Source organism: Acyrthosiphon pisum, chromosome A1 (genome assembly GCF_005508785.2).
Source record: "Acyrthosiphon pisum isolate AL4f chromosome A1, pea_aphid_22Mar2018_4r6ur, whole genome shotgun sequence".
NCBI lineage: Eukaryota > Metazoa > Arthropoda > Insecta > Hemiptera > Aphididae > Acyrthosiphon > Acyrthosiphon pisum.
In genome coordinates this window covers 28108333-28134516 of record NC_042494.1, presented here as the reverse complement: position 1 = coordinate 28134516, position 26184 = coordinate 28108333, and the positions used below count along the sequence as shown (strand labels likewise).

The 26184-nt window shown below is 25.3% G+C and overlaps 1 protein-coding gene across 1 annotated transcript in view; it reads left to right on the top strand.

The window, feature by feature from the left end:
• Positions 1–362: 362 nt before the first annotated feature.
• The window catches only part of LOC100159730 (metabotropic glutamate receptor 4), an 86336-nt gene continuing 60514 nt past the window's right edge, over positions 363–26184 (top strand). The window contains exons 1-2 of the mRNA XM_029486887.1: positions 363–684; positions 18307–18456. Of these exons, the coding sequence (XP_029342747.1) occupies positions 387–684; positions 18307–18456 (448 nt within the window). The 5' untranslated portion in view covers positions 363–386. The remainder of the gene's footprint in view (positions 685–18306; positions 18457–26184) is intronic.

The following is a 26184-nucleotide window of genomic DNA, read 5'->3' as shown; positions in this document are numbered from 1 at the left end:
ATAAACAAAATTTAAACTATAGTACTATTGCGAGTATTTTAAAAGCCTTGGTTATGTTTTTAACTACTTAACTTCTATATAGGTAGTTACTTAAGAATAGTTTCTAAAACTGAAATTGTAATTTAACAATTCAGAAAAATTAAATTTAGTTTATTATTGTTATCGTCTTGTGAAAATATTATATTAATTTGATGAACGGATTAAATACGTGTACCTATATAGTAAATATTGTACAAGTTATTTTATGTGTTTAAACTTATATTTTTATAAAATATAAGTTTAATTATTATTTATTAACTCTTCTCTTTTCATACTATGATAATATTATGCCAATTATTAAAGTATTTATTTATTATTATTTCACAAAAACAAATAATGACAACAACATGATTTTTTCAGAATTCTGGGAAGAACACTTCCAGTGTCGATATCCAAGAAGTATGAGAACTCCATACAACTCTAATTATTCAAATGAATGTGATCCTAAGTTCAACCTAAGAGAAAAAATACCAAAGTTTGAAAACCAATTACAATTTGTCAGCGATTCTGTGCTAGCATTTGCACATGCATTGTACGATATGCATTCTGATCATTGTGGTCCGAACTTTGTTGGTTTATGTGAAGCCATGAAACCTGTTAAAGGACCCGAACTCTTAATGTACCTCAGAAAAGTAAACTTCACAGGTAAGTTGTTCGAAATTAACTAACTAAATAAAAGTTCCATAGAGTATATTATATGACACCAGTAAAATCACAACAAAATACCGTTACATTTAATGTGTCTAATCTTCTACAAAAGCAGTTTTAAGGACTATAACGGTTTTAATTTCTACTAATGATATACTAAGTTTTATTTTATTGTCTATTGAGGTGATATTACGAAACACAAGGCGTTACTAAAATTATTTTACGCAATAGTTTGTAATATTTTAAAAATGTATTTCATATGCCTAATTGAGATATTTAACTAAAAATATAATATCTCTTCGCAAAATCAAAAACACCTTCACTTCGTAAACATCTTTAATATAAAATTGCTCAACTAACTAGGGCTGAAATGTTGGGGGGCTGTAGCCCCCACCTGACATTACATGAAAAGTAACCCGTGAGGGTGATGCCCCCACACCCACATATATGTTCTACTTAAAAATAATAAAAAAAAACTATGCAAACAAAATCAATTATTTAATTATACCTTATTTTTTAATATATATATATTATAACTTTCGAACATTAACAATAATATGATTTTGCTTAATACCTACCTGTATATTATATATCCTCGTTTACGTTTCCTAATAATATTTTAACGATATGTAAATAATAATTATTATTATTAGAAGTAGATTTTACACGTTTTACTTAATATAGGTAGATACAATATTTAAAAGATTATAAAATAAAAATATTTCGAATGACCGGTACTTCAAATAAAATAAATAATTATTAAACAAATAGTTAATGAATGTAGGTACCTAATCAGTAATATTTTAAAATAACTATTAACATATGTTGTTTCACATCGTGATATAAAACAAAATATTATCATTGTTAATTTTTGAATATTATTTATTATATATTAATTTTTTTAATGAAAAGTATACCTATATTATACAAGTATATTAATATATTTGTAATTAAATATTAATAATGTAGTGATCACACTAATTACATTTTAAAAATGCCATGTGGTTGTCAGTAATAATATAGTCTGGGGGTTATTTTCCTAGGGTCCGGGATTTTTTTTAAATTTTCAAATCTTAGATATAAGTAGAAACATTTTTAAACATATTATCTAACTCAAAATAATTTGGAAATATTCACGATTTTGATGAGTTTTTCAAAATTCTTACCATAGAGCCTCATGAAAAAATATTGTGGGTTTTCCCTCAACTTCTTTATAAATTACCACTAGAAAAAAATTACGAGGAACCTTGTTTTAGATTTTCATTTTTTTTTAACGGAGTAAAAATTTTTTTATCGATAATAATTTTAAAAAAATAATCAAAATCAAAATTTTCTCAATCCTATAGTAAATAGCTCAAGATCAGAATCTAAAATGAAAACTCTTAGACTTAGTTTTTAATTGCTTATGTATAAAATATTAAAATGTATGAAAAATAATGAAAAAAAATATTGTATTTGATTGAAAATATATTGCATTCTTGTTAGGTAAGTGCCTACATGTTTCAAAATAATTGCTTATTCTAAACTATAAATTAATTATTGAGAATTTGTATATTTGAATTTGATATAATATATTTCATGTTATTCACAGAATACTCTTTTAAGGGAAAGTTTAGATTATTTACTATTTCATTGAAATTCAAACTTCAAATAAAATAACTTGGATTCATTGAAACGTTACATGCTCATTGGTTGGGTCGTATACTGACAATATCAAACATAAGATAGACAATTCTATGAATGAATACACTTTGATTAAATTATTATTTTAATGAAATAAATAATATTTAACATGAACTTTTTCACTTAGGTAGTATTTAAAAAAGTGAAATTATCAGAAACAAAATGTGCTGTTATTGTTCTATGTGACTTAAAATATGAAAAAATAATAATAGGTGTTTATAATTTAGACCATAAACGAAAAGTTTAATTTCATGAAACTTGAGTTTCTCTCCATAGGAGGATACTTCAAATAATTTAAGAAATACAACGAATAATTAAATATAGGGTTGTGTCGTAAACTCATATTTATGGTTTTAATTAACGCATTGAGCTATACTTAAATCTTGTATATAGATTCATTGAAAGTCAAACTTATCCATAGTAAAAGAATAGTAGTTTATTTGTTTTCTGTTGCTGTTGAATAGTTGTTTATATTTTAAATTAATTATAATACAAATCACAACAAAAACTAATTGTATAGCATAACACTACACTAAAATTATGTTTTTATGTTATATGCCCAAATTTAAATAAAATATATGGTAAATATAATAATTTAAATTAGCCGTGGTATAAAATGTCATCAGATAGAACTGAAATTTACCAATAAATGTTAGGTGTGTAAATAGTGAGAGAAACAAAATTAGAAAACTTTGCTTCGAAAATTATTATTATAACACCCTAATTTATCAATTTGTTATATTTTTATTTTTGGTAAAAAAAAAAAGGAACCCCATTAAAAATATACTAATCTATTGTAATTTTTAATACAAAATGCTAATTATTATATTATATAAATAGTTTTGGACCCTAATTATACTACCCTTACTAAATATGTATAACATATACAAAAGTTAAATAATTTGATATATATAGGTGATATAGCATATGATTTTTTTTTACTAATATTTTGTTTGAGATTAAATTATTCTAGAATACTATCTATAGACTATAATAGTATGATGCATAAGCGTCATTATGGGGTAGCGAGAGGTAGTAATTTCTGCCCCATCAATTGTATTATTTTATCAGATGACTGTTCCCAGTTTTCAATAGATCTCATACAATTGAATTACAGATATTATTCAAGATGCCCCTAATATGATTTTTTATTTACTATTTCAGAATTGTTACTTATTGACGATTATTGTATTTCTAATATTTATTTTTGAGTATTGAACATACTGCGTTATCTCCTATTATAACATTATAGAGGTTGTCCAGTATTGCAGGTGCTCCTCATAAATGATTTGTTTTCTAATTAATATTTTAGAAAATGATTTGGCTTTGGAAAATATTAAATGATTAACTACCAAACTAGATAACTATTATAATTTTGATCCATAATATTATTAAATAAAGATTTGAAACATTTGGGTTAGGTATTAAATATATGCAAAAAATACAAAAAAAAACTCATTTGTAATAATTAAAACTTTTTAATAATTGAATTAATATATTTTTGGAAGTTGATCGTATCATACTACGATATTAATTATATAAATGTCTTTTGTGATAAATGTATAATTTTCTTATTTTTATCTTTGGTTAGGTACCTATAATTATTGTTTCAACTGTTTCCTGAATTTATCTCTAAAGATGCATTACTCAAATTACAGTTATATACAGAAATCTACCAATCACAATCCCGCAGGACCTAATTATAAATAATTTAACTAAATATTACTTATTTTATCTTTCTGGTTGAATACAATTTTTTAGTAAAAATATGGTTTTTAAAAAACGTATGTTAGTTTTTTAATATACTAAGTACAAAAATTGAAATGCCTATAGATTTATATTTTAACACAGAACTATTATTAATTGTTTTAATTATTAATTATAGTTTATTGTATGATTGAAAATATTCTATATTTATCACAACATATTTTATACTCAATTAAACTATTTTAAAACAGTTTATATGAATACCATATTTATTTAAGAAGGTATTTTTTTTACATTCATTTATGAATTGTTGCTTCTATTTATTTAGCTATTAATTCATATAATATATTATGTGATATAAAACGGGTTCAAACTTTATAAGAGGGTACACTAAGCAAGCTTTTATAATTATTATGAATATAGTTCTATAGAACAATAATATTTTTAGCTGCTTACAATGTAACGAATAACAACGTTTGAAATAACACATTAAATGTATTTTGATTTATTGCTGTAGCACTGACTATAGTCATTGACACTAAAAGCTGCTGGACATTATTGTAAAATCGAAATGAAATAAGGATTTATAGACAATACGCAATAAAATTTATCTGTAAATAGCACAATTGTTAATGGATTCTTTAACGATTTTTTTTTTTTTTTTTTTTTTTTTTTTTTTTTTTTTTTTTGGGGAGGCTTCCACAACTTAAGGCATTAACCTTTGGTACTGGGGGGGGGGGAACTGGAGGTTTGTTTGTTTATTAACGATTTTTATATGGATTCTTTAACTGCAAAATGTTATGGGTGTCAGACCTCAGTCAACTACCAAGAACGTAAAAATAATTTTTTTTTAATTATTCTTTTGGATTTAATACATTTTAACATTGTATGGCGTTATTTAATAAAATTATTTTATGTAGTTTATGTAGTCTAACTATTTTATTAACTGTATCTAAGACCCCAAAATCACATTTTGAAATAATTAACTAATTATCTATTATTATTATAATTTTTAATTTTTAATTTGTTAATAATATGAATAATATGTGATTTATTGATTTACCATTTTATAATTTTATTAATGAGCTTTATGATTTATATGTAGTATCTATACAGTATAACTATATAATTTTACGGATCGAGAAAACAAGATAGTGGCTATAAGCATCAAGTGAAATTAATTTTGACTGAACTTTTGTTTTCTCATTTTTTTTAAGTGCGGATAAAAAGTGAGTGAAAACTTTTATTGAAATATTTTAACTCACCGCCGCGCTGGGTTAATAGTCGGAATGAATTTCGTTTTCATCCGGATTCTGTCCACATTCATTCACAATAACAAACACCTAAAGGTACTATTTACGAAAATAAAAATAACGCAGTTTTTAACCTAGATTTTTATCCCAGTAGACATTTTATAACAAATATTGCAATGACTTGACAATGTTATGTGTTTTTACACATTTAACAGTGAATCGGGTTATAAATTTTAAAAGGGGCTGTAAACGTCAAGTTGACAATTCGCCTACGGGGAGTAGGGACCATCAGATTTATTTCGAAGACGATTACTGCTTTAGAGGCCATATATAGGCATTTCGAGGATTGCCATTAAGTGATGACAAACAGAGAGAGAAATATATTATTTTATATACTGTGTAGGTTGTAAAAAATAAGTACTAACATCAAACGTTTTAATTTGATAATTTATGTACTATTTAAAAATATGCAGCATTTTATTACAACAAATATTTGGTATAAATCTTTATACAACTATGATAATATTTTCATGCATTATGATGCACTACACTGATATAATATATCTAAGAATAAAACTAAATTTGCTGCTATTTAATAAATACCAGTATAATCTAGTCGCACTTACAATAATAAAATCATATACCTAAAAAATACATTTTTAATTTTATCAATTATTTAAAATAATTAAAAATAAAATAGTATTTTTTTTTTTAAATTTTACTCGAATTAATAAATTAGGTAAAATTATTATGTTAATAAGTAATAACCTACATTTTCATGAGAACAATATGTAATATTAACAATTTTATTCAACTGCGTTCGATGCTTAAGTTTGACTTAATTTTGACATTGTACGGTATAAAGAACTTAAAAAATATTTATAATATTATGTTATGTAGTTTAAAATTAGTTAAATAATTGTAAACATTTTTTTTCTTCTGATAAACATCCATTTTCAGTTACCCAAATTCACTTCCAGTTAAATTTTGTTTTTAAGAATCTATGGTTGGTGGTAACTATTAATATATTATGTTTTTTTTTGTTGTTGATATCAAAACTACAATGATGTATTTAATTATTACTAATTGGTAATCAACCGGTAAAAAATAGCTTGTCCCTATAATTATATTTTAAAGTGAATAATAATACAGCCATACGCCAAAACGGCAATACATATTACATAATATTAACTTATTGTGATAAAACATTTGTCTTTAATACGTGACATTTTATAGCAATGAAAGAATAGTCTACACTGTTCAAGGTCCAAATTCCGGTCCAAAGTCGTTTTATCATCGGTGCATTAAAAAATAAAAAATAATGCTAAATTCACACAGATAAAAATATTTAGGGTTAAATCACGTCAAAGTTCAAAGCAGTAAAAATCCAAAAGATTATTTGGGTCCGATTTTAGAGGATTAATTTCAAAAAATAAAATTGCCTCGCCTGCTTGCGTGTGTTTTGTTACCCCGGATTCCGTGAAACCACGCCCTCTCTTATTGGGCAGATAAATAAAAAAACAGAACCAAAGGTTTAAGGGTAGTCTGTTACGTCTGAGATAGCTGTACTTTACAGTCTTTACAGGTTTCATAAAATCAAATATTTAGTCCCAAGGTTAGTGTGTACCTATATTGTACCTACATTATAATATATTATGTTCCATATTATACAGAATCTAGGTCATACAATTGCTACACTGTTGTTTTACATAATCCACCTCTATAGTATGTGTTTGTACGAGTTAAATTGTAAGCCGTTCCATGTATGTATTTTTTAAACTGAGTCGTGTAAACGTCATTAACCATATTATGTTCATATTTATGTGACCGAAATATGTGTTTTGAGTTATCACAATAATAATGACTATAATAAAAAATAAAATTTCGTAAATCCAAAAGCTAATACATATATAATACCAAGTTTTGGGCCAAATTAGTGAAACGAAAAAAAAACTTACAAACATTATTTATTTGGGATTAAATTATATTCGTATGCAAATACATAATTGGTTATATTATCCAGATCCTGTTATAAATAGGTAGGTTCAATTTTTTTACAGCTGCTTTTAGATACCTATAATAAGGAACAAATTATTATGAATGCTTTAAAAATGATAATGTTCTGAACAAAGATTTTCTTTTAAAATTGTTTGTCATAATCAATAATATTTCAATCTGGGATACTGAGAAATCACTAACCTTAACAAATATGTAATTTTTTAAGTACCTATATCTGATGATAAAAGTTTTTTAATGGATTAATGGGGGGGCACATACAGATGTATAATGTTGGAAGTTGTATGATATAAATGTATAATACTTGTAGATATGGTTATTTTCAAGCAAACTCTATTAATTTAACTAAAAGCAATACAATTTTAGTTATGATATTAAAAGTAATAAAGTATTTAGGTTATTTCCAAGCCATTTTACTTGATGCATACGTGGTTGAAACATTATATTATTAAAATTTATCCAAGTTTCAAATTTAAGGTATTTTTTTTTTTTACTTTCTCTGTCCATTGTCAACGTTATTTTGGTTATGTTATGGTATTTGACAAAGTTGACCCAACAATTTAAACGTCAAATAAATATGTTTCTTTTTTGATTAAAAAAATTAATTATTTATTTGAAAGTTTATTAATTTTAGTAAAGCATTTTACTTTTGTTAGCGTATTAATGTTTTAAATTATTTAAATTAAATTAACAGTAAAAAACTAACGTCTGGGTACATATTATTCTTATTGTTAAATTTGACAAAAAAATATTTAGTCTTATATTGGCTATGATTAGAGGAGAAATATCGCCTTATACTTGTTATGATATGGGTTTTAGGGTTTACTGATACGACTTCCCTAAAAAAAACTGTAGAAACTATCCAAGTCCAAACTTTTTATTCAAACTACTGTATTCGGAAATGGATTTTAGTCCTTTATAAAAGAACATTGTTTTAAAATTCAATCAAAAAACCACTAAGATAATAATTTATTTTTCATACAACATAGAGTTACGTTCTAATTATTCAATCAACTCACCAACAAATATGCTAATGCCATTAGGTTATTCTGCTTATTCAGATAAATTTTATTGTAATATTAATGATATTAAACAAATAGCTACGTGGCTTAATTTAATTTTACAATGTTACAAAATTATGTAATGTGTATTATTATTATTATTCATACTACTTTCTTGCATTATAATATACACAATTTTTGTAAATCAAGTTTTTAATCGTAAATCGATAAATAAATAAATAATATGTATAATTGTTACTGCCAAATACGTAATTAAAGTTATCATTTAAGTGCAAACAGCAAGTACAATAAATTACCATAGTTACAATAATTATATGTTCTATAAATATGATGATATACCTAGCTACTATTCAAAATTATAGTTACCCGGTGTATGGATCTGATATAGTATTGACGTTAAAATTGTAGAACTGTTTGTTATTTATATTTATAATAATAATGTCTTACCCATAAATATTAGCTTTAACTTCCATTCTCTCTTATTAAATTTAAAATTAATATTTTTGTTTATTTATTTAATAAATAAATAAATAAATAATATACTAATAAATAAATACAATTTTAATACTGTATTTCATACTTATTTATGAACTCATTAAAATATTTTTACTAAACCTTCGTGTACATATTATTATTTATTTCTAATTGTTTTAATGGTTATAAAATACATTATGGGCCAACAATCAATAATAATAAAATAATATAAAATGATATTGTGTAGGATGCAAAAAATAATAATATAGTTAAGAGCAGGCGTATAATTGAAATGATAAAGTCAGATTTTATAATGAAAGAGTCTATAGTGTAAATATTACGATGCCATGATAGTTGAAAAGAATTTGGATTTCACGTTAGGGATAACCAAGAGAAAAAATTGGATAAAAATAATTAAAAAGAAAACAAAGGGAACGACAATAGATAATGATATTATGTTGAAGGTATTACATTTAAGGAATAGTATTTGTGAAGAAGAGTACAATAATAATTGTAGGGAATTAAGGAAAAAAGGAGGAAGGAAATATTAATATATTTTAACATAAAGTAAAACAAAATTTAATTGTACTGTACCCTTAGTTGATTAAGGACATTATTTGTGTTATATGTTTGTGTATAATACAAGTACATAATATATACAAAATACAAATATATAATTGTTAGCTTAAATTACGAACAAGATAACCATCCTAAACTCTGTTTCTTGTCATTAATGATATCTAAGGATTTCTATGACACGTGTTCAAATATTTGAAGTATTTTTTATGCAATATCATTAAACAAATAGTTGTGAATTAGCATAGGATTATAGTGTCGTATTATACTATTGTTAATGTATATCAAAATTAATTTTTAAAAAGGTAGGATTAAATGTATTATTGATTTTTTTAGGATATACCTTGGCATCTAATTCATTGGCTGCTAATAATTGTTTACTTATGTATAAATATTAAATTTAGTATACAATAATATATTATACATGTTTGCTGATTTTGAAATAAATTATCTACTAATTTATTTAATGAGTGTTAGTATTTACTTATAACTGGTCATCTCGTCTTACTTTAGCGACAGATATATCTATAGCGAGGAATTCGTGGATGTTATTTTTATTTCTGGAAATTGCTATTTATCGACATTCAACGAGGAGGTGTTTAATGATAAATTGTACTAAAAACTTACATAAGGTAGCAGTGTGTACATTGGGTACTCCCTATTCTTAAACGCTTTTGGATCATCTCCCATTTTCTGCTTAAATTGTATTTCTTCCTATGTTTGGTTGTCCAATTCACTTCGCATTCAACCTCCATTCGTGTAAACGTTTTGTACCAATTTGCATTTTAATTGTCATTGTGACATATTCGTACCCTCAAAGTCTGAAGTTAATATCTCTTTGGTCGTTATTTGTTGTAACTTTTTCCACTTTATATGCTTTTTCGTTTCCCTCAATAATTTTATACCCTGGTTAGTTTAGGAATAATTTTTTTTTTATAAATATATTTAACTTGTGACAGAGTATAATGAATCTAAAAAAAATTATGTAATTGTTAATTTGTTCATAGTGTTTTTAAACATATATTTTATGACTGAATGTACCTATTACCAATAATATTACATTTATTGTGATTATCAATTATGTTATTAATGAAATATATTACATAATATATGCAAATAAAAAAATTAGTTTTACCTTTTTCCTGCATCATGTATACTGTTACTCTTATTTTCTAAGGCATACACCAACTAGGTACCTAATTAAAATAGCATTCTGTTTCAGAATATATATAATATTATAACAAACACCAGGTATAAATAATTATTAATTTGCTCATGACTTAAATGGAAATATCTGAAATTTGTATATCATATAGTATGTAAATGTTTCAATGTATCATTGTAGAAAATAATTCAGATATTATTTATTCTATTCTATTTTTATCCATCATAAATAAAAATCATTTTTCTAAATTTTGTATTAACCGTTTACTGTTGTTATCATAATGTAACTTCCATAAATAAACCGAGTAAATTTATAATATAAAATTTAAATTGTCCATTCGGTTTTATAACCAAACCACTTGAATAATTCAACCATAAGTTTGTAGGGTGAATATCTAGTATACTAAAATAAACACATGCATTTCTATAATGTATATAATGTTATATTCGTTTGAAAAAACAATAATTATTAATACTCAAAATAACAAAACTAACAATAATATCATTATTAATTTTAAAATGAAAACCTATAGTGAGAGAAATGAAATTGGAAAAAGATTTCAAAAGGTATCCGAATCTAACTTATCTATTATTATAGAAATCTAATTATTTTAATGAAGTCGCAGAGGATGGAACTTAATGAAAAGGATGGATGTTCTATTGTATTTTCCACTATATCTTAAAAAGTAAAAACAAAAACAACCGACAGTTTGTTTTTTTTTTTATTCTACTTAAACAATTTTTCTTTTATATAGGTAACATTAGTAACTGTGTTATAGCTTTTTATTATTTCTTAACTTTATTATGGCTTTTATAAATAATGATAAAAAAAACATATAATTATAATATTAATTTAATTTAAACATGTTTAAATTATTTTATGTATTATAATTTATAATAGTTTTGTTATGTTTATTCGAAAGAAAATATTATTGATCTTTGACTACGCATACTGTTATATAATATTGGCAGTTACTATAATGTATAACATCCTTATTTTTCCATCCGCTCTCATAAGATATTTATTTAGAGAAACAGTGTTTTATAACTTATAAAACACTGTTTATAATAATAATAAGAATATTATAATAATTATAAGAAACAATCAATTTTGATTTCAATAGGAGCCACTACATAGTTAGTTACCAAACAGTAGCAATATGTTATACTATCCATATCAGGGTTGGCCAACCTTGTTCTATATAGTGCCAAATTACAAAAAAAATTTAAAATGTGCCTTGAAAATTAACACGGCGATTATAACACGACTACTTAAGTATAGATTATAATCAAATAATATGTTATATTACGTAACATTATTAATGTTATTTTAATACAATAATTGTTCTGTTATATTGTATTAATATTGAAAAATATAATTTTAGAAATATTCAAAAATTATAAGTAACTTTATTTGATGTTAGTGTGTAATTCAATAACATCAAATGTGCCGCAAGTTGACCCCTGATCCACATCTTTTTCAGCAGAAAATATGTTTCTTTTCTTTTTTATCTTTTTATTTGGAGAATATTATATACATACATAATTTCCGTTATAAATAAAAAAATATTGTTAATTAAAATAATATTATGATATAATTACTCATCAGTCATCATATTATTTAAGAACGATTTTGTTTACCGTCTCTAGCTATTTTCTTTGTTATTTTAACAATATTGAATATATAAGAAATAACATTGAAAAAAAATTATATTTTCATTTAAAAAAATATGCATAAATTAATAATCCTTTCTTGCATATTTAAAATGTTGTTGTTTTTTAAATAATATAATATACTGGATGGATTTAGTTAAATAAAAATGTACCAACAATATGATATCTTATTTTGAAATTATAATAATTAATACAAATATGTCAAATTTAAATTTAAGGCCTCGATAGATATAATACTAGTATATTACATTATGTGATATATATATATTATTTGAACATAATTATAACTACAATCAGAACTATAATTTTGAAGTATAAAAATGTATAATAACTAGGGTATTGAATATTTTTTAGTACAAACTTAACTAGATTAGGAATAAATTCAGGTTACTTAATAATATGCTATTATGTATAATATAACTATGAACATTTTTTATACATTTTAAAAACACAATATTATGTATAGTTTTGAACTTAATTTATATTTAGAAAATATAACTTAATGTAATACATTGTATGTTATAATTTATTTATCAAATATTCTTATAAATACGATTATACGAACTAATAATAATAAATTGTTTGTACAACCTAATATATCACATATTTAATGTATCATAATTGTACTATAAACCATTGTACCTTATAACTGTACAATGTCATAATCAAATAACAAATGATGTAACGATTTTAATAAAAAAAAAATTAAACTTTAAAATTTGTTAAACAATCAGTATGTACATTAACTATTTTTATACACAAATAAACATCTACATTCCACATCTTCAACAATTTTACGACTTTTAACAGATAAATTTAATTCAATAATAATGAAAACACATCCTCAATGATTAAATTTAAACTTAATGAATTATAAATTTTTGTGCGATTTATGTAGGTAGGTACATCTTAATATCATCTTAATAATATTTGTGTAATATGTAATAAAGTAATTTGTTATTTGTATATTATATATATAATAGGTTTGTTGTTTCTTGCTAAATATTTTGTTAATTTAAGACGCATTCATAGTACCTACTCTAACTTATTAGAAAACTTCAAAACTATAATTATTTGTTTCCACTATAACTAGCGCCTGTAGTGTATATATTATTATTATATAACTGTGTAAGTACAACTGAACGTATTTTATTTGTTAAGAAAACTAGTTTAAAAAACCTGTACTGGTTAATTTGTATTCGACTGTATAAATCATAATCAAGATTGCTATGTGGTGACATGGCTTGTAGCTGAAAAAAATTGTATTTATGGCTTATTTTTAGACGTGGAATAGTGTAAACAAAAATCTACCAAAAACTTTTAAATAAATATTAGTCCATAACTTAGAATATTAAAAACGACAGGCCTTAGGTATCGGCCATGTTTATTAAACTTTTTTTTAACATTTTAAAGAGGATATAAACTTGATTCTATATCCCATTTTGTAGATAATCAAATTGTTTCGTTGAATAATGTATTGGAACACGAATTACCGCGTCAGGGTCGCCTAATATTTTTTAGGGTCTCATAATATTTTTTTAGCGTTGCATCCCACCCACTTTTATATCGAAGAATGCCAGCGGCCAATGGCTGATATCACTCGAAACGATTCGCTTGATGCGTAGGTATAGGTAAAATAGTAAAAATTATGTGCTCAATAAAATTCTCAAATTACGAATAATACAATATATAATATAATATAGTATAGTAGTATACAATATGCGTACCTATAACAGAAAAAATAGTCATGCTCTTTAATGATATCAGGTGACAGATATCAATATTATTTAGACGTAATGTAATATTATGTACGACGTGTAACGGGTATGCAAGTATGCATATTATGGAGTATCGGTATCTTTTATCGACTCACGGAAATATATAAGTAATAAAATATCGGTGTCGAGTGCCAATGAGAGATTTTAACAAATGTGCGTCCATGAACGAGACGAGGGTTCGTTATAGATCACTCGATCTGGTGATGGTCTGCAGAGTGTAAATAATGATTATATTCTAGTCAACAAACGAAACAAACGGAGGCCGTGTATCCAATGAACTTAAGAGCTTTTTAGTTATATTTTTTTCGATATATGCAACCCTGTTGTAGTACGTTTATTATGCATTTATGCACTTTGGTCTTGTGATTTATGATAGCGCTCAGCACCCCGCAGACCCTTTCTTAAGTCGATGTTATAATATACATATACCGACACCCCAACAATATAGTCAGTGGCGTGTTTATGGACGGATGGAAGGTAGCCGAGCGGAGGAGAACTGCCATGGGTGCCAAATTCTGAGTCCCATTAACAGGCATCAGTGCATTGGGGCTGGAAGTTCCAACTTCCAAATATCTAAAATACCAATGATAAAATTTTATTTTTATAAATGTTACGTTAATCATTTTACAATTTAACATTTTAACATGTAATAATCAAATTAATATCCGTGAAAATAAAATAAAATATATCAAGTGAGTGTCAAAAGTAAAATGTTAAACAGCTTAATATTTATAAACAAATTTATAATAAGATTTGTTTTGGGACGTTAAGATATGACAAATTGTCGGGGGATTATTTATGGATTGGTGGTATTCTGGGAGACTCGGTCATCTATCACTTTATAATTATGTCAATGTTGTTAAATATTAATGGAAAAGGAGCGTTACTTAATTATGTACCTTGGGCACCACATTCATAAATACGCCACTGAATATTGTGTTAAACTTTACTTGAAATAATTTCAAAAAAACAGACCGTCGATTCCGTACAGAAATTGTATAATCGATATAGTATACCAATTATTACTACTATTATTATCATTATTACTTTCATTTTTTTATGTTTATTGTAGCAGTGTATTTCAGATTCCGTGCTACAATGAATACAAACACGGGTGGGGAATGCGGGGAGGGATGCTTACAGTTTCAACATGGTGTGGTACGTGAGACACGCAAGTGTGTTGTCTGCCACTCCATTTCACATTAGGTGATAAATGCGTAGGTATTATAAATCATTTCCATTTTAAACGTGTGTTCGTTCATGTTCCCACAAAGAATATCCAACGAGAAAGATAAAGGTGATAATATTATATTATATGTATACGTGTCGTATAATATAATACCGAGGAGAGGTATATCATTTTTTTTTTTTATATATTATCCAATATTGTTATTTTTGAGGAAAAATATTATTATTTGTACTTATTAACATGCAAATAACTTATATTATACTGATTTATAAATTAGATTTTTGAAAATTATAACGAATAACTGGAGAGACGTCACGAGGGTATTATTTTATTTCATAGATGCGTAATATACCTAACCATCATCATTATAATATAAAATGCAAAAAAATACAAATAATAATCTGATGAGATTAAATCATACAAATATAGAATTATATTTGTGCAAATTAACGTTTATAAAATATACTGTCAATTGTCACATAGTTGTAAAACTGTGTACTCTACCTAAATATATTATTTATGTTAAGCGAAGCAGATACTGTAAAAGTAAAATGTTACATCTCATAAAAAAATGCAGATATAATACTACAGGATTCGCACAAAATGCATAATATTATACAATTTTAATTCTATTGGACATAAGTTTTTTTCCGGTGAACTAAGTAATTTAATTATACACAATTTTTCACTTGAGATTTCTATTTTTCAGAATGTTCTATAATAATTTGCATATTTTAATTAACCTTTGAATTAAGTTTTGAATATTATACGATGTAAAAGCAATTTTATTAATATTATTAAAGGGGTTCAAAAGCAAAAAACACTGTGTTCCCGTTAATTTATTATCTTAACCCTTTACCGCGTTTAATCGCTTAGGCTCTATGAACCGTCTTTTTCACATCAGCTTTGTGATGAAAAAATTACATTATGCTAATCAACTAACTCAAAATATAATAATCGTTTTATTGAATATTTGTGTATATTCCGGTGGCATAATTCATCGTGATTAATGAAGCAATTTTAACGGTAACTTTATCATCATAGCTCAAGTTTTCAAAGCTCGTAAACGATTTTCTGTATGATTTATATTTATATTATTAAGCACTATTGTAGTGCAATAATACCTACATTAAAAAAACAAATTAATGATAATTCTTTGGATGCATATTGGTCAAGTGTTGATTATTTATTTTTGATTTGGATAATATTTGTACGTATTTTTTATCAATATAAGATTTGAGTATACATTTTTAATCAGATTTATCGCTTAAATTACACCTAACCTAACCTAACCTAACCATTTTGAATAAATCTTAAAAAATGTTCGATAATAAAAGAAATTAGTTTTCTATTAATCGTAATTTTCAAATATTCTAAATTCGTGCATAGTATCTAGTTATTTCTAAAGTAAATCTTAATATTTTTACATCAAGTCTTGTCTTTCATTGTTATTATTGTCAATGTATTTAAACCATTATAATATATTCAAAGGGTTTCGGCTCGTAAAATTAATTAATAAATAATAATATCAATCTCGTATAATCCAACTTATCGGTAGTATAGTACAGACTACAGAAGCCTGCATTCCAAACTTGGTACCCAACCTAATTCAAAAGCTAAAGGGTGGCTAGCATCTGAGACAAGTGAATGTACACCTGGCTACAAAAGCGACGTTTGTGTGGAGATTTCGAAAATATCACAAAAATAAAATGTCAATACATATAAATTCATATTACTACGGCACTACCACGCGCTATCGTGTCTTTTATTATTCATTACTATATTCATCGATTTACCTTATTGTAATCGAATTATATAAACTGTAAAAATGATAAATAGTAACAAAAACATTTTACATCCAACGATCAATTCGATATAGTATAAAATATAAGCGTCATGCACACACACACTTGACATTTGCGCATTGGACAGTAACTTCTGAAAGGCGATAACCTTAAACAAGGGAATAGGTAACCCCGTAGCTATAGATTTATCTTTTCAAACACCTTCTAAGAGTTTTCAACACTCTGTGACACCTAATCCTCATCGATGTAATATATTGTGTAATAAGCGGCAAATCCGCCGAAAATCACGTGCGTTGGTACTACAATATTTTCAACCATGGTTGAGCGACTCGAAACTTTGGAAATAGTGACATGTTAATGAGATTACGACAATACAGTTTTCATATTAAAATACAAAAATAATAATATATAGGATGATAATTGTAATGTAAACTGTGCAATATTCCAATATCTTAGGAAATGAAAGGAAATTCAAAATATATTATTTATACAAATATTTAAGAACATATTACTATTCGTACATTTGTCTGTGTTTATCTATTACTTATAATTTATAAGTATTTGTTGTTGCAATTTAAATACAAAATAATAAATATTAAAATACGTTGTATTTTTTAAGACATTACATTTAATCATCTTGTATAGCTGCATAATATGTGTAATATTATAAAGCAATGTAATACGAAAGCGTACTTGAAGAACTTTTTTTGTGCGATCGATTTTAATTGAATAAATAAATTTATTAGATTCCTATTTTTATACATCTAATGTTAACATCATATTAATAGACCATTTAACAAAATAATATTATAATATTATTAAAAGCACTATGATAGAAAGGTAAATCACTCCGTATATAGGAGTATATAGGTTAATTCATTAGGTTAATTAACTTTTTTTTGTTAAAAAACAAAAATTTTACCGATTTTTGTTTCAAGAAAAAAGTTCACTTGTCGAATATATTCGTTTTGTTTTGTTTTTTTCTACTTACCGCATAAAATACAATCTCCCTCTTATGTGATAATATGTTCTTAGTAGGCTTGTTTTTTATGTTGCAACTCGCCAGTTTTTTTTTTTTTTGGTTTTCTTAAAACACTTCCGACAAATCAACCGGAGTACATTATTTTCCTTTTTATTTCAATATCGATTCGTTCAACCCAAAATTTTTATTTCTGTAGTTGATTAAACCATGCACAGATCTTACCTACAAGCTTAGATTTCTACAATAATAATATTTACTATTTGTACCTATACGGCTGTACCTAACATGTGTTGCAGGTCTCACGGGCGATAATTTTCACTTCGATAACAACGGGGACGGACCTGCCCGTTATAATATCATTCACTTCAAACAGGTGGAGCCGGGCACTTTTAAATGGATCAAAGTCGGCGTGTACTCAGACGGCAAACTCAATCTCAACATGGACGGTGAGTATTTTACATCATAATAGTACTTTATAACCGTAAAAGCCCTATAAATGTGGAATTTTTTTGTCTTAACCAACTTTGTTATCCAACCATTTTGATATAATATGACGGTAATAATGATTAATGGTCCACAGTGTACATAGACTATATTATTATTTACATCAGTTTTTGGTCATGAAGGCATTTATTATTATTATTTTTTTATTATTATTGTTATTATTATTATTATTATTATTACTACTATACATAGATCTTATGCAAAATAATATTTCAAGTATTTTTATGGGCACGTGACATGTGTTTTATACGATATACACATTGGCATAAAAACACACTACCGGAATGCGTTTTACAACAGAAGAATAATAAGAAGTGCAAAATATCATACATTATATTATTACATTTCACGAATTCATTTGTTATTAAGTTTTGTTGACGGTGGACTACTTTTTATGTATTTAAAGACCCAGACTTTGAATAAATAAATAAATAATTTTATAAGCAATTTACTAAATTTTGAATAAATATGGTTAGGTTGAAGACCAAACAATAATATGTACCTATATATTATTAAATTTATCAACCAAATATAGACAGTACTGTCTTATATCAAATAAACTAAGAAAACATTTAAATGTTACTCATTTGTGTATAATAAATAATAATTAACAAGGTGATTCACCAAGCATCCTCTACCTCATTTTTCTTGAATAATGAATTTGTTCCAATTCAGATTTTTGAAATTTTAAAGTATACTTAAAGTCCATATTTTTAATTATTTAAGTTTTGTATATCATTTAAGGAGTGTCCTGTGTTGATGCAAACTTATTTTTATTAAATTTATAATATAATCATCAACTATTTCAATATTTACACTGTAAATTATTAGGTAAATGTAAATTTTTTTGAAAATCTAGATATGTGAAATGATCTAAACCAAGATTCGAATGAGTAGTTTCTTAGTTATTAAAATGTATTTACTAAAAATAATATACCATAAAAATAGTTTTTCAAATAATCATTTTCCTTATATCTTGCAAACCCATCATTGACCTAAATATCTAATATCCTCAGAACATAAAGTAAAATAATTAAAAACCACCCATTCGAATTTCAATTTAGGCACAACATTTTTTAAAAATTCGTCCAACTATCGATTTACAAAATAAAAGGTTAATTATAATTAGATAAAAAAAAGTTTGTATTATCAAAGGACACTTCTTTGGTGATATAAAAAAATCGAAGTATTTCAAAATATTTCCCTTAAGTTTATTTAAAAGATCTAAAAGTCAAAATTTAAATAAATACTTTATTAGTGGAAAAACGGAAATGAGCATATGCTAGGTGAAGCATATTATGATGTAAATATTATATTTGTTTCTCGTCAATACAAACGTGTACAGTGTGCTGTGCCGGGATTTATCTGTGATAAATTTCTTACAGTTTCAATGTAGATCGTACATTTTTCGACAAGACAAAGTCAAACAAAATTACTCTTTGATCATAAAACATAAATTGTTAATTAGAAGATAATAAAATAAAAGTATAGAGTTCTGACAAAGTTTTACTTTTATGATATATTGTTAGATGTATACATTATATTATGTTTGACCGATATAAAAAGGTTAAAACTAAAACCATGCCCGATCAGAGTTAATAAAAATGTGGGCAAGTGAGAATCACCCCACTCCACTGTACATTAGGTGTCGTGTGGGTCACTGTAATGGATATGTAAAATTTAAATATAAATTTAATGATATAAAATTATTTTTAACTAAAAACGAAACTGGACAAAGGCAGTATGTCAGCCTAAATTACTATAAGTATCTATATTTTATAATATTGTTGATATTAAAGAAATTAACTTTACGATTAGTAATACAATACATTCATTCATGGTTCATTTGAAAAAGTTATTGCGTTTGAATAAAATATAATGATATACTTTAAAAGTTTTAAGTACATACTCAAGAATAATATTTATAAATTACAACAAAATAACTAAAATTCTTATTCGTAATTTAAACATATAATTTCATTCAAAATTGAACTTAAAATGTCTATAAAAAAAAACTGTATTAGGTAATATAATATTTACTAGATTTTTTGCTGACAAGACATTGACAAACTACTCATGAGAAACCTTGTTTTAAATTTTCAATCATTAGCTAGGTATATCAATTGAATATTTTATGAACCTAACCTATACATAATTATAAAACAAACATTTTATGAACATTTAAAGTACCTAATTAAGGTTATTTGTTTTTAAATTGCAATGCGATTCAAAGAATCGATTGAGGAAAAATAGTTAGCTTACGTATGAAATAACCAATGTTAAAAAAATTTGAACTTCAAACACTCACAAAAATTAATATGACTATCTGGTAAACTTTTTTTTTTACTATAGAAAGAAAAACTTAAGAGTTATCTTTATTTATTTTGCAAACCTAAGATATGAAAGAAACATTTTTATGAATTTCTAACTACAAAATAATTTGCAAACATTCACGGTATTGAAAAATTCCTATTAATTCTTATGTTCATGATAATTTATTGTACATTTACGATCAATTTTTTTTTTTAATTACACTAGCTACAACTTTTTAGAGACTTTGTGATATAATTTCAAGTTTTTGAACTTTTTGAAGATTTTAAAAAAACTAAAATAAAAATTATCTAGGCTATAAATATCTCATAGAGAATTAAAATAATTTGAAAATTATAACTCACGTAGAAAATTGGCATATACACATTTGGTGAACATTTAAGTAGGTATCTACAAATATTATTTTTTTAATTACTTCAGAAAAACAAAATCAATATTGAAGCATCTTTAAAAAGATGAAGACAGACACACAAAATAAAAAAAAACACACATTATCGTTATTTTACCACATTCAATGCCCCGCTCAGAATCCTTAATAAGATAAATAACCCAAATCATTTTATATTAGTTAATAATTATAATTGTTACACATAGTAATATTATGTGCCATAATAAGTTTAAGAATAAAAAAACCGAGACGGTTTTATTTTTTTACAAATTTTTGGTTTGGGCTCTTTAAAGTAGCAAATAATGGACAAAGAATTATTTATAAGTTTTAATTTTTTAATTTTAATTTATAAGTTTTAAATTTTTAAATTTTAATTCTTTACATAATACTATTAAATTAAATGTATTGAAAATTATAAGTATAAGTATTTACTAGTACCTACTTAAAAATTGGTCGATATCACAATATTTGGTGCTTTACAAATTCATAATGTAATTCAAATTTTTATTTTAAACGACCAAGCATGTTTCCAAGACTTTTATGAATAATTTATGGTTGTTTAAATAATATTCTAATCACATATTATGTGTGTTTATACCATATTTTATTATTATGTAACAAAAATATTTTTTATAGAATATCTTAACATGCAGATATGTTCCTATAACTTAAGCAATAATAATCCACTCACAAACGCGTGTTGGATTTCAAATGTAGGTATAACGTTTATATATTAAATAGTTATAACTTATAATAGACTTTTATTGAATTCTCGATAGTTCACTTCCAGTATTCCTTGTTTGGGTAAATAGTTTTTTTTCTATAAGAAAATAGTGAGCAATGACGTCTACTTATGGTTTGATGGAATTTAATTTTTTTTTTTTGAGTGAGAGAGGCCCACGCGCAGAAATATCAGATTTACTTCTGACCTATATGATTATATTATAATTATTCAAGTGACTATAATATAAGTCACCATAGATATCCGGCTACCGACATTATAAATGCAAATAAATATAGGTATGGTTTGTCTACGTTTGTTATACATCTAATATTATGCAAATGACTAACCATTCTTCTTGAAATATAGTATAGGACCCGTCATATATAATTTGTTGTCACTGCAGTAGAATAATTGTAAAACCGTTAATTGCCATACCTGTTTAAATTATATTTGTTTTTGTATTATTATGCAGTTAATTAGTTTTTAGATCCCATAAAGAATAATCTAGGATAAATTATAATTATTACTAGTCACGTAATTTTGAATTTTATTGATTTCACTGTTTAGTACAATTTGAACTATTCGTCGGGGTCATTATTTTTTGTTTGCTCTCTGCCCATTATAGTTGTACTGTAGGTACTAATAATGGCAGAAAAAAATATATTAGGTTCTTTTTGTTTCTAAAAAAAAAGGGTTAATCACATGAATATAATACGAACACAATAACAGTATAGATAAAACTCTTTGAATAAACGTTGTGTTTACTATTTAGTGGAATCCGTAATAAAGTAGTAATTATTTGTGAACACGATTTTTTTTTTTTTTTAAACACACTTATTTAATTCCATACAATAATAATTTAACGTGTAGTTATTTTGGTGTAATTATAATCACCTATATAAAATATGCTATTAGATACATACACTGTTATTATTATTGTTCATTATTACTGTTTTGTGTGTTTCCTTTTAAAACAAAAACCACCCTTGAGCAAATAGCGAACATAAAATGGTAATTTCCTGGATCATATAATATGGTACAATAATACTTGTAATGAATATGGGTCCAAAATTAAATATTAAAAACAATGTATTTATTTCAAAATCAATAAAATCGTATTGTATAAAAGATAATTATGATACCTTTGCGGGAGCTTAATTCGGTAATATTTCTGTTTTTATATTTTATAAAATCGATAGGTAATATCATTGGTAACCCTATGTGACCAAAACTCCCAACGGACATAATATTATAAGGTATAATACTATGGTTACAAAATTATAATAATCGCAATTACTGAGTACTACGTGACAGTATACCGTTCGTTGTCTGCAGCATTAATTAAATATTATACAATCAGACAATTTTACCATCTTTGATCATCCTTCTTATAACATTACATTTTCAAGTACTAACCCCTGTTCCAATTTCCATTAGACATCTATCACATTGTGTGTGTGACACAAACGCGTGGCCATCACAAAAAAATACATAATGAAAACAAATATATTATATATATATATATTATGTAATTAGATGATGAATCACAAAGGCCAAACATGAAAAATGTTATTCTCTTTTATTATTTTTAATAAGATCGTGATTCTTTCAAAACAAAACTAGGAAACTATATTTTCTTTAAATATACGAATGTAAGTTTTGTTCCGGGATAACGAAGATAGTTCCTAATACGGGCGTGTGTTGTCCACTTGAATCGCATTGATTTATTTCTGTTTGCCCATAGAGTGCCCGTCGATTGGTTTTCGCCAGATTGCAGAACATTGAACCATAATAATTAATGTCAAATAATATTACTTGAGCACTCTGTTTGATCTATTTTCTTATGTTTGTAAATAATATCAAGATAAAATCCTCTGTATAGAGTTCATATGTTTATATAAACTTTAAAGATAAAATTTGAAAATTGTGTGAACTACATTTTTGATAAGCTAAATAATTCGTTCGGGGATTTCATTCCTCTTTATATTAAATAATGGATAACGGAATAATTGGATAAACAATGGTTTGTTAAAAAAAAAATGTGGTCTTGAACGGCAAGTAAATTTAGGTCACTTTTTTTTCATGGAAACGTGTCAACGTGAGTTCAGTATTCGTGAGTGGGGTACTAATAATAATAAAAAATAAATGAAGAATAAACCAAATTTTATAGTAAAACGATCGATCCTATTGGTTAAAGGTCCCTAATGTAAGCAAAATAGAAATATTCGGTCTACTCATTTTTTAAATATTTGCTTATATTTTTTATAACTCTTTCTCCACATAAATAATATGAATTGTATTAAATTTACACAAATATTCTCCTACTTAATTTATGTTTAGATACTAAGAAATTATAGTAGGTACTTAAGTAATTCAAATTTTAGAATATTTACATTGATGTGTCATACATCATTGAAGAAACTAGACATTTGATATAAAAGGTTCTATTTACTTTGAGCTTATGTAAACCTTAATGTAAAAACTATGCAATGAACAATTATATATATTTATCATTTTAAAATTCATTGTATAGGTAATTGATATTTAATACTTATAAACATGGCTAATTTCGTATTAAAAATTATTATTAACAACGTTTAAAACAAATAAAAATAAAAAAATTTTTTTTACATTAAATTATCTATTTGTATAATATAAGCCAAATACCACTGGCTTACTCACACATTCATCGCTATATCACAAATACTACAAAACGTACGATCTTTAAATTTGTTTTAAAATTGGTTCCTCTAATGTTCTAGATGTACAATAAGAAGGGATTTTCCGATATACGCATTTTAAAGATGTGGTCAAATAGGGATCTCGAGATTCGTGGTGGAAATTTAAATTTCTTTTTGTTGATAAACGGTTGCCATTAGTTACTCGGGCAGATCCGTTATAAGCATGCATCAAATTGTCACTCTTATGGCTTCGAATAAAGACACTATATCTTAAAACCAAATGTGTGAGTGTATTATAGCTTATAATATACTCAAAAACTAGGTGCTAAATTGAATTTGACGAAAATCTCAGAGATTGTTTTTAGGGATGTCAGAAAAGTTTAGAAAGTAAGTAGTTTGAACCGCTTAACAAATTATACAAAGTGCTCAGAGGTGGAAATCTGAAATTTTCCTGATGGGCTGGTACTGACGGACACTATATAACCGGACCCTGCGACGACAAATTAAAAAAAAAAAAAATTGCTTAAAAATGAAATAACAAATAGTATACTCAGTGCTCAATTATTTAAAATGTATAAAAAAATTTAATGACCCTTATTACACATAAATGTAATTATAATCTTAAATTGAAGTGTACGTGATGTTATAGTATCAATTTTAATATTAATTTAATATTTAATTTATTTGGAAAATCGATTTATAAATAATAAAGAAATACTTATGGATTTAACATTAATATCACCTATAAATTTTGATTTATTTGTGAATGGACTACCTAAAAATGCTTTCGTTAAGTTACCTGAAAAATTAAAACCTTATTTTGAAGATGACGATGAAAATTAAATAAAAATAAACTATCGTAAGACATTTTAAGTATTTCCAACTCTTGGAAACATTTAATGAAATCTGTAGATGACGAATGTACTGACGAATGTACTGAATAATTATACTCAATTAGTGACACAGAAAATTAAGACGATGAAAAAGACATATTAAAACCATGTAAGACATGTAAAAACTATAGAATTTCGTTGTTACAATGCGTTAATTAAGTGTAATCTTTACTCTAGTGCTTATCTTGCTTATCAGTATTTACTAACTTTGACGGTAACCCAAGTGGCCAGTGAAAGGTAATTTTCTACTTTAAAATATTTAAAAAACAGTTTGAGAATTCTAATTACAACTGAACATTTGGAGTCCTTCATGTTTATGGCGATTGAAAAACAAATTCTTTATAGTTTAGATAATGATATAATTATAAATGAAGTTGGTGAAAAATCCAAGTTATTTTAAAAGTTAAGTATTAAAAGTACACTTTATGACATTTGTATGTGTATTTTTTTTTATATAGAAATATTAAAACAAAAAATGTATTTGTTAATCTTAGAAGTTATTTGATAGATCAAAGAATACATTTTTTTTTTTAAAGTTTATGTCTGTTGTTTAACCCCTGAAACAATCAGCCGATGTGCTAATGGGCCGGCAAAATATGTTTTCCAGACCCGAATTTATGTCCCACTCCGCCCCTGTAATAAGTTATAAATCC